General features: G+C 43.6%; 1 protein-coding gene across 1 annotated transcript in view; it reads right to left on the reverse strand.

The window, feature by feature from the left end:
* The window catches only part of LOC147029830 (reticulophagy regulator 3-like), a 58,656-nt gene extending 52,827 nt beyond the window's left edge, over positions 1 to 5,829 (reverse strand). Inside the window, exon 1 of the mRNA XM_085873195.1 lies at positions 5,196 to 5,829. Coding sequence (XP_085729321.1) covers positions 5,196 to 5,458 — 263 coding nt within the window. The 5' untranslated portion in view covers positions 5,459 to 5,829. The remainder of the gene's footprint in view (positions 1 to 5,195) is intronic.
* Between the last annotated feature and the right edge of the window lie 6,029 nt (positions 5,830 to 11,858).

An 11,858-nucleotide genomic window follows, 5' to 3' on the forward strand; every position in this document is an offset into this window, starting at 1 on the left:
TCCTCCCCCACCAACATCACAATGTCTCAGTCTCCCTCTTCCAACTATATGCACCCTCACCCCCAACTATCTTTCCTCCCCTCCCCATTTCTTCCTGTTAGCAATGTTACACAGGGAAATTTGGTGCATGAGGCCATTCAGCCTATCATGCCTGCGTTGCTCCTGTCCCCATTTGTTAAATACAATGTTAAAAGTAAATAAAGATGGAACGTTAAATTCACAATCACTTCCCACTTTCTGCTCTTATCCTTACTATAATTAACGGACCGATGTTTGTGCGTTTGTTTGGCACGTTACTCCTCCTACAGTTGTGGGCTAATTACATCGACTTGCTATATAGGATCAGCATAACCCCAATTAGTGTATAGGATGTTTTTAATCGTTGTCAGGGGTCTTGGAGGGGGGGGACGCAAATTCTCAATGTAAATGTGTATCACGTCATGCTACCTCCAGGTTGGGGAGGGTATTACAAGTCTCCACCATTTACAATACAGTATTCCTGTCCACATATTTTCCAGTGCAGTGAGGTGTTTTGAATTATAAGCAGTAGGTATGTTTTTGCTTCATTCACATAACTTCATGTTTCTTTTTTGTTTGTTTTTTGCCTATACAGAGCTGTCAGTTGCCAAACACCGCTCAAATAAAGGTGTGCGTCAGAAATAATGCGTTGCATGCTTGGAGCAAGATCTCCCACAGGGCATGTACTCTGCGCATGATTTATAATTTTGTTTGACTGCCAAGCAGGCAGACAGAGTAAAAGTGTTATCTCACTCCTCTCTGCGCATACACAATCAGTACAAATTACTGTTGAACAGCAGGTGCAGCTTTGTGTTCCAATTAGTGTTCAAAATATCAAATTCAATTTAAATAAGTTGTTCCTCAATCATAAACTGATGTTTACAGACAGATGGATGGACATGAAGCAATTGCTTAACCCCACTTTTCGCTTTGCATGTGCGGAGGTGGGGGGGGGAGGTCTGATAGAACAGTGTATAGGTAGCACACTTACCTTTGAGGTATCTAATCTGGGTTCGAGTCCCAACCCAACGACAAACAGACCGACTGTTGCTTCACAAGCAGGTTTTGCCTTGAAAGGTGCGCTGCAAGTTAACGTAACGACCCGTTTACAAGCATCGATTGCTGGACATTCGTGATCCCATGGTGTGTTTCACAAATAGTAGGAAATTACTGTCAATACCCCGGCCAAACTACAAATTCATGGCCTAACTCGCTGTACAAGGTGATGTACTAAATTCGATTATCACATTTACATTACAGAAAAGTAATAAAGGCAGAATATGGTAATTAATATTAATTTAAAATCAATTTTACCAAACAATTGACAGCTTATTAACAACACTTGTGAAGTATAGATTTTTTTTTAAGCCCAATAAAGAACTCGTTTGAACTCTCGTGTCTCGATGTGTTGTACTTCATTTCCATTTCCCACATTTTCTTCAATCCTGTTCCTTTGAACGATTAAAATAAAACAAAATGCATGTAGGTTGTGTGTACCTTTGGGTAGCACTCATTGTCATCACAATTTATGGATAAATTTACTGTTACTATCCTTACTGGGAGCCATCGACATATTACATGGGGTGTCCATAAAGTCCTTGTGCGACGTTGAACTTTTATTACTTTTGATGTTCACATTATATTAACAAACTATAAAGGGTACATTAAAGTGTGACTCGTAGAATTTTTTTCTCAATACAGTTCAATCCGTTAGGCTTCAACACAACTGCCATACATCGTTCAATCCGTTTTTCCAACTTGTTGAAAACATTGTCGAGTTGCTGCTGAGTAATTTCACGAGTTGCATTTGTGATCATAGCCATGTGTTCATCCAACGGACGTCCTTTTGATGATAAGCAACAGTTTTACGTCGCCCCGTGAAATGTCGTCCAATGCCGATGGGTCAGGCGAACGAGGTGGCCAAGCAATTGATCCATGTCCACCGATCCACTTATCTGGGAAGACATCATCCAAGAACCGTCGCACATTTGAAGCGTTGTGGCAGGGAGCAGAGTCTTGCTGGAACGAGGTGATGCGTGAAAGATTTAATAGTCATAGTTTGGGAACAGAATACGGTAATTGTGGTGCTTAAACTTCACCAATGGAAATGGATAAAGGAAGGTAGTTTCGTAAAAGCGTCTATATAAACAAACAAACAAACCAAAAAGCATTTAGAGACTTAACACTGTTGCGATGTCAAGCGTTTTGTTTTTCCCACCACAATTTATTAACACAACAAACAATTATGTTCAATTTTAACCAAATTACTCGTATTACATGTGCTACATCTTCAGACTGGGCTGCTTCAACCAACCATTACATTGGATTATCAAACAGCTTGATGTTTTATCCTAAACATTTAAATGTCACGTTTAACGATAAAGGAACTCACAAGGTTAAAAAGCATTAATTTATCACATTCATCCCGAGACAGGAAACTTTAAATGTCAGACTGGGTTTTTGTGTTCAACTGTCGTACACGCACACCTCTATATAAAAAACACAAACTGGGAGGTAAAAGGAAGAAAACTGCAGTTATAATGGGCAACCAACTATGTTTGAAGAGTGATGTTTTGAGCCCAGACTGCACAAAATACCCAGGTTTACAAATCCTGCTCTGCTCCTCATTTTTCTGCTCTCTTCGACATGCCTCTCTCCTTTGGAAGTCGGTGTTCCTCTTGACGATAAACAAGTGAGCTTAATTGCAATCACAGGCCAAGTCATGGTCCATCATTGCTGCAGATGTCAGATATCAGTCATGTTATTTCATCTTTTCAAACAGCCAGATCAGATTGTCCATTAGTTTGGAGTATGCCCCGTTCACTCAGCAATGGACATGCTGTTACTCCTCTCTCACCAACTGTTGGCAAGGCTAAAGCTCAAGCAAGATGTCAGGAAAGACTCCTTCAAAATATCTTGGCCTATGCAATGCGGTCTGACTTGCACAGTCAATTTGTGGCAATCAATTAAGCTCTCTCCCAGTGGAGGCTTGAGTGCTCCCCCTCCCACCACCCCCTCCCCTCCCCTCCCCAAATGCAGTCTCTTGGGCCGTCTTGTTCCTCAGACATAAATGACTTCTCTGAAGCTCTGAAAACAAAAACTCTTCGTATTTGCAGATGACTCCACAATGTGTTGGGTTGTACATGTATGCCACCACAATGACAGGCAAACAGCAGCTGCATTGCACTGTGCTAATCCGAAATCGATTAGACATTGGCCAAATAAACGGAACACATCTTTCAATCTTGGAAAATCTCAGTCTTACGCTGTCATTCAAGAAGGATCATCAAACAAACCCACCTATTAATTTCAATGGTCAGCCACTATAAAAGGTTCATTCTCTTGACTTCTAGGTCTCACAAGCAGCCATGACCTCTCCTGAACTGACCACATCACAAAGCTGAACTCAAAAGGCAGTCGCAGACCGAACATCGTTAATCATTCCTTTAAAAAAATCAAAACTCACAAGCTACAACAGGGCCTTTGTCCATCACTCAATGGAATACTGCTCTCCCTTATGGGCTGGGGCTTCAGCATCACATCTGTCTGTCCTGGATTCTATATAATCGAAGGCTCTCACCATTATTGGTATCTCATTCTCTGCTCTTCAACCCTTCCAAACAACTTCTCCGGGATGCACACGTTCTTCCAGTAACCACTTCTAGTTAAACTCCTAAAATCCTGGTTTACCACCAACCTCCACTTTGTTATTCCTCTTTTCTCTTGTTTGCAGAAATGCCTGAAAGAAATTCCTCGGAGGCAGTTCAGTCACACTCTTAACTCCAGGGCTTCAAGCAAGGCAGTGCACAATCATCTCATATCATCCCCCATCTTCACCAATATTTTCTTCCCCCATTAACCCAAACATCTTACATGCAGGTTACACTTTCTCCACACACACATACATATATTATATATATATATATATATATATATATATATATATATATATATATATATATATATATATATATATATATATATATATATATATCAATCATACAAGTATTGTGGGGTTATGAACTAGTCAATAATTGTGGAGTAATTAACCAGTCTGGAAGGACGGCTTCTTCACTCGTTCTAATAAGCCTTCACAACCGTCATTAAAACAAATATGGAATGATTAAATTTTCTCGAGTTCTTCAAATGAATCGCCAAAGGGAATTCGATTCAAAACATCAACTTCTTCAATGGGAATTGGTCGTTGCATCGCACACAGCAGTCTTTCGGAGACGTTAAGCCGGTTGCGTCGTGTGCAAGGACGCACAAGCAAAGCAGCTCTCGTTACATCTTCGGACAAGAGTGAAACTTTTATAAACTGTTTGTGTAGGTGAAGGGATCTCATTCACAAACCCCATTGCTCGCAATACAGCAAGACTATTTCGGGATGTTCATTGAGGCAGAGGATCCCCTTCGGCCGAAACCATTTGCGTCCGGGGTTCCGCTGTGGTTGCCGCATTTCCGCGTCACTCAGTGTACCGGGGTGCCGCTGTGGTTGCCGGGTGCCGCTGTGGTTGCCGGGTGCCGCTGTGGTTGCCGCGTCACTCAGTGTACCAGTGCCGCTGTGGTTGCCGGGGTTCCGCTGTGGTTGCCGGGTGCCGCTGTGGTTGCCGCGTCACTCAGTGTACCAGTGTTCCGCTGTGGTTGCCGCGTCACTCAGTGTACCAGTGTGCCGCTGTGGTTGCCGCATTTCCGCGTCACTCAGTGTACCGGGGTGCCGCTGTGGTTGTCGCGTCACTCAGTGTACCAGTGTACCGCTGTGGTTTCCGCGTCACTCAGTGTACCAGTGTGCCGCTGTGGTTGCCGCGTCACTCAGTGTACCGCTGTGGTTGCCGCGTCACTCAGTTTACCAGTGTACCGCTGTGGTTGCCGCGTCACTCAGTGTACCAGTGTGCCGCTGTGGTTGCCGGGGTTCCGCTGTGGTTGCCGCATTGCCGCGTCACTCAGTGTACCAGTGTGCTGCCCATCCCCGCTGCACCCGACCCTCTCCTCCAACGGCCAACGGTCGTGCAAGTGACGCTCTCAAGACAATTACCAAAAGTATAAATTAAATACAGTTCAGAAAACTCATCAAAAACACCAAAACAAGTCATGCTGATGGGGGCGAAAGAGCAGGTGCTCAAACGATAAGGCTCAGAGGCCGTGACAAGGAAAATCGGGAAAAGCCTTGGGCCTACCAGAAGAGTCCGTGCATGGCGAAGAAAAGGAAGGCGCTGTGTCGCGGTTTCTGCCACACCAACACTCGGTGCAGGTACATGACCGTTACCCCACGGGGCCGAAACACGTCGAACAGCCAGTCCCGCACGGCGGCCATATCCTCTTCACCACAACCCTCGGGAACGTGGAGCGCGGACTCCATGCCGACACTCGCCATCGGCCCGACCTCTGGATCCCGTCCCGCCCCGCCCCTCGCCTCTGCTTCTGTCCGCGGTGTAACCATTCCTCCTCTCACCAAATAAATGAAGATTTTATACTCGATTCCTTTTTTAAATCTACTAATAACCGCTTCACCCGTCCCCCTCACCAAAACCTTCACACGAGAAGGTTTCCAACGAACACACAACACACTCTGTGGTACATTCAGTTCCTGTAAGTATGAACTCGGTGATGTAATTAATAATTAACCCTTTTAAACGTTTCACCTGATCCGTTTCAACTTTCTGTGCAGGAAAGTGCAGCTTTCCTCTGTTCCTCGATAATATTAAAAAAAAAAAAACTACAACTTTGGATTTTTCACAACATCAGCAAATGCATTCTCGGCTCGATCTGTTGTTACCAACAACCAGGCATGGAAACCCATTGAGGCAACCACACGTCTTATTGACTGAACACGATGAATCCTTCAAGATGTGACGTACATACATGGATCTTCTTCTTCCACTTTCTATTCCTCTCCCACTCCCTCTTCCTCTTCCTCGCCCTATCCCTCTTCCTCTTCCTCTTCCTCTTCCTCTTCCTCTTCTTCTTCGTAGACGGCCACCATGATCCCACTTTTTGTTGTGGGGTCGGCTGGACCTCAAGTGTATCTCCGAAACTGCTCCATGGAAAAATATTGAAACTTGGCACATGCCAAGCACTCCCCATTGGGCATCAGAATGATTTTTTTTTGTAATGATGTTATAGGTGCCTTCGTTATGACGTCATAATTGCATATGTAGAAAGCTACATCCGATCAGTATGAAATTTTTTGAGGGTCATGTAGGGATAAATGGTTTCCAGAAAAAAAAATTTATGACGTCAGCGGTCACGTGGTTCAGCGACCATTTTTTTTTAAGATCATCGTGGAGGATCTCTAAGTCTTACTCACGTTGTTGTTCTTTATCTTCTTCTTGTGGACTTTTTTGTTTCACAGCCGACAGTTTTCATCGAAACTTCCTGAAACTTGGCATATATATATATATATATATATATATATATATATATATATATATATATATATATATATATATATATATGTAAAAATACCCTGCGCAGACAGTAACCATCTCCGATTTTGAAAATTCCTCCTCGAAAAAAAAGTTATGACGTCAAAATATCTCCACTCATGGAAATCGCCTAAAAAATTATCTCCGAAACTCGGTAAGCTTTTTGAATTCTGTTTGCGGGAATCGAACAGAGCATTAGCAGAGATTAATTACCGCACATATGATACATCACTATGACGTCATATCCATTTTTATGACGTCATTCATATTTTTTGACATTTTTTGTTTCACAACCCAGAGTTTTCATCGGATCTTCGTGAAACTTGCCATGTATATGCAGAAAGCCCACGCGGAGGCAGTAACCATCTCTGATTTTGGAAATTCTTCCGAGAAAAAAAGTTGACGTCATAATATCGCCGCTAATGGAAATCACCTATACCATTATCTCCGAAACTCGGCAAGCTGTTTGAATTTTGTTTTCGGGAATCAAGCCGGACATTAGCACAGATAATCTATCGCAAACCTGTTACATCACAATGACGTCATATTCGTTTTTTATGACGTCATCATTAAGAGGACGAGGATCTTAGCTCATTTGAGCTTGTTCAATAAAAACCTTCAAAAATCTTCTCCAAAAGGGCTGAACAGATCGAGGAGAAACTTTACAGGTATGACCACCTATCCATGAGGAACAAAAAGTTCCCAACCGATGACGACATAGGTCACATGGTTTTCACAGCCACATTTGAGTTAGCCTAAAACTCTGAAAGATCTCCAAAATGGTTGGACAGATCGAGAGGAAACTTCACACACATGATCCCCAAGCCTTGGGGATACCAGGGTGTTCATGAATATTTGAGAGGTCACATGGTTTGGCAGCCATATTGGATTGAAGGAAAATATTTTTTTTAATTCTCTCTCTTGAACCGCTGCATCAACTTTGACGTGAAACTTCAAAATTATGATTTAGCAGTGATGGGGAATATATTTGTTAAATTTGAACCTGATCGGACGCATTAGCTGGCAGCCAGAATTATTTAATTTTTTGAACCTGCATCATTTTTTTTCTTTTTTAAAAAAAAATAAGGCTCACTTGTCTGCACTTAGATGGGTTTGAGGGTACAGGGGAAGCAGTTGAAACACAAATCCTGTCCAGGTTCCTCCTGATGACTTCAGCTCTGCTTTTTGCTTGTTTGTGTTCCTTCTGATGATTCCAATGCAGTACCTATTTTATTTAGTCTTCGATTTGATTTGAATTTCATTTTTTTAATCACAAATTTGTCACCAAAAGAGTTGGCTTCCACCAAGTCCTTCTCAATATTCCATGGGGTAAGTATTCCATTGATACCATATAATTATAATGCCACAAAACAAGTTCAAGTTTAAGGGCGTTTTGTCAATTTTTCAAAGTTATGCCTTTTTGGGCTTAGCAAATATCACATCGTTCAGGGACATGTATCTCTTGTTATTCATAATTAACATTAATTATTTGGACAGTGGGGATAAGAATAGGCTTTCTAAATTTGCAGATAACATAAAACTTGGAGGTAACGTAGAGTGATGAGATTTGATGAGAACGGGCATAGTGATGAGATTCAGGAAAGTATTAATATTGTTGTGGTTACCAGATTCGCAAACCACCATTCAGGTCCCTTAGGTGAGGTATCTCGGTAAGTGCATGTGTAGTTAGGCCCAAACCCGTTGTCTAGTGGGAATACATGTCATTTATGCGAGCTGCGACTCTTCAGGATAGCCGTTTTTCTTTTACTATCTTTATTTTGGACCAACCGCCATGATTACAACCACAACCACCGCTTCACCACAACCGCCACGACCTTCCCGTCACACCTCGCCACCGTAGCATCGCCACCGTTCTTGCCCCGCTGTGGGTACCGGTGTTGGATTCGTGCAGAGCGCGCGTCGAACCGCGTGTACAAAATCACGGATTTTGTGCTTCAAAAACGGATCAAAAACGACACACGCCCACTTTTTGCCGTCCAATCGGTGAGCGAGGGGCGAATTGGCCCCGCCCCCAGGGCGATCGATATATGCAAATTTGTGGATCAAAAAGCCTTCACGCCCACTTTTTCTCGGGCCAATGGGGAGCGAGGTGAAAGGTCAAAGGGAGGGGGTCAAAGGCGAATATACGGGGGGGATAAAAGGACGGTGTTCGTCAGTCAGAGGAAGGAGAACGAGAACGAGAACGAAAAGGAGAACGAGAACGAGAAGGAGTCGGAACGAGAAGGAGTCGGAACGAAAAGGAGAACGAGAACGAGAAGGAGTCGGAACGGAGGGGACGAGTGTGGAAGTCTGGAGCCCGAAGCCTGCAGTGGCTGGAGAAGCTGAAGAGAGTCGAACGAGGAGAGCCCAGAGAAGAGTCCAGGGTGGAGAGTCCAGAGGCGGAGAGGCGGCAGCGGCGAGGGCAGACGAGGGGGTGCTCGCGTCGGTGCCAGGAGCTGCACGCCAGAGGGAGGCCGGCAGCGCGACCTGGCCGAGGTGGAGACGCACACCAGGGATAATAAAGATCCTCTATACCCCGAGCATCAGCAACCCCCTCCTGTTTCCCCCCGCGCTGAGATAGTGCGACAAAGGGGGCCCCTTTTCCCACCCCCTGCCTGACACTGTCCGCGAGGCCCGCGGAGAGAGGCGCCATCGCCGCTCCGCGTCTCATCACCAGACGGGTAGGCGCGACCCGGTCTCGGCCTCAGGCCTGCCTCATTCTTGGGGGATTTCTTTTCCTTGGTTTTGGGTATGTGTTGTCGGCGCCGTCTGTGAAGTAGAATTGTATAAGTGTTGCCGTGTGCTCGGTAGTCGGTATTAGCTCTGCACTGTGTTTTCGCTTTTATATTTGCTTTTTGTGTAAATGGAATTGTGTTTTCTTTTTTTTGTGTGCTTTTGGTGGAATTGTATTTGTGTGCTTCCCGTGTGCCGCGAATAAATGTGCTTTATTGTTGAACTGTTCTCCCGCTTCGCTTCGTCTTTTCCCCATTGAACCCTCATCTTGCTTCACGTAAAGGGTTGGTAGTGGGCTGAATACGCCCGATAATTAATCGAACCGTCGAGGTCGACGATAACACCGCTCGGTTATTCTGATAGTACGGAACGGGTCGCTTAAGTGGCCCGTGTCCGAAGTCGACCTGCGGCGAGGTGCGATCGCCCGGTCTACCCTCCGCGTGGGTACTTAGGTAGGTCGAATTTGGCGAGCAACCCTATCCCACGCGGGGGCTGATTGGCTCGATCGCGGTGAGACCGAAAGGTCCACCCGTGACTGGTTCCCGGCGTTAGTCCGAGAGGGTCACGACTGGATTGTCCGTCCGGTGGGCGACGTGCCGCGATTCGAGTTACGTGGCCGTCAGCACGCCGGCGGGCGCGGAATCCGCAACAATATTTTCACAGATTTGTTAAAAGATTGGTAGATGTAATTTAACCTGAACAAATTTAGGGGGCTGGGGATGGGAAATAAAAACGAAAATTGACATTACATGACACAAGGGGCAATTTTGGAGCATGTCACAAAGGCAAAGGATCTGGGGGTGAAATGATAGATATTAGGGTGGTTGGGGGGGGGGTAGGTGGAAGCAGACAGCACAGTGCCAGGCAGATATAAGTAAAACAAACAGGGTTTTAGGTTGTATTCGAAGTGGAGTAAATTATAAATCAAAAGGGGTGATTTTAACATTGTGCAGGAATTTAGTGAGGGCCACATCTACAATATTGTGTGCAGTTTTGGTCACCACAACTCAGGAAGGATGTATCTGCCATAGAGGGGGTTCAGCACAAGGCTACTAGATTGATTCTGAGCCTAGTGAGACTCAGCTATGAGGAGCGGCTGAAGGAGACAAGACTTTATACAGGAGAAAGGAGGGCGTTACGGGGGATATGTTAGAGATGTTAATGATAATGAAGGGTGTAGACCAAAAAAGAGCAGAAGAGTTCTTCAGCAAGATAGACAGTGTTACGCTCAGGGGTAATAACCTGAGCGTAAAAAAGAAGGGAGTTAATTGAGGGGTAATCAGGCAGGGGTCTTTCACTCACAGAGGAGTTGATGCATGGTGTGTGGTCTCCCTGTAAAGGTCGTGGCAGCACAAACAGTAGATAGGTTCCGAGAAGTATTGGAGATGGAGGGAAACGGGGATATTGGCAAGACTTGTGATTGTGTACATCTGTGTTGAGTGTGATTTCTGGAAGAGGGTTTCATTGAGGGAGAGGGTACATGGTTAGTGTTGTATATTCTTCATCCTAAAACCGCATTCGCCCCACCCCCACCCTCTCCCAGCAAAAATATATTCAGAAAAAAATTCTAATGAAATATATATATATATATATATATATATATATATATATATATATATATATATATATATATATATATATATATGTATGTATATATATATATATATATATATATATGTATATATATATGTATATATATATGTATATGTATATATATATGTATATATATGTATATATATATATATATATATATATATATATGTATATATATATATATGTATATATATATATATATATATGTGTATATATATATATATATGTATATATATATATATATATATGTATATATATATATATGTGGACACACATATCACCTGGAAGAAAAATTGTTCCTATGAAGTATAAGCATTGTGCGGTGTCCGTCAGTGAGTCAGTCAGGCTGCATGTAAACACTTGGAACTTCTTCTCTCAAACTACACACAGTATTTTGATGAAACTTGACCTCAACCTTCATCACCCGGTATGTACCAAAGTTTTCCCACGGCGTTACAAAGCAGGGTCTGAGGTAGTTTACGGTGGGGGGGGGGGTTAAAGTGGGTCCATGTTTGATCCCCCAAAATATGTATTTGCTTTCTTTTCTGAAACTACACACAATTTCGATGAAACTTGACCAGAACTTTCATCACCCATGGTGATAAAACTAAAAATCCTACTTTTACCAAACATTGGGAAACTTCTGAGGACCAAGGCCTCCCTGATGCCTTACAAATCACATAAAACATATTCAGGAGGTCACTTAAAAGGTCAAAGGTCATGACCATTCCGTGATCGCTACTTTTGACTTCTTTTCAAAAAGTATTCACACGATTTAAATGTAACTCGGTAGAAATCATCTCTGCACAGTACTTTCACAAATTTCCTCAAACCATGAGCTCATTTACGTATTTTGTGGGTCATCCATGTGCCTACCACTGGTCCCCTGGTTCGACCAGGTTACCGCAGAAGCATTGCCCCTATTTTTTATTTTCAGCATCCTTGTGAAATCCCTGAGCCTGCCACACTTTTCTCATCCCCACGACTCCCCCACCCCCCCCCCCGATTAAATGACGTAATTTGATGTATTTACCTCCAGCACCGAAGATGGACGGAGCCCGGCGGTTATGTTTTTCTACTGTCTATCTG

This window comes from Eptatretus burgeri, chromosome 3 (genome assembly GCF_056783735.1).
Source record: "Eptatretus burgeri isolate ZD-2024b chromosome 3, Ebu_testis_v1, whole genome shotgun sequence".
Classification (NCBI taxonomy): Eukaryota; Metazoa; Chordata; class Myxini; order Myxiniformes; family Myxinidae; genus Eptatretus; species Eptatretus burgeri.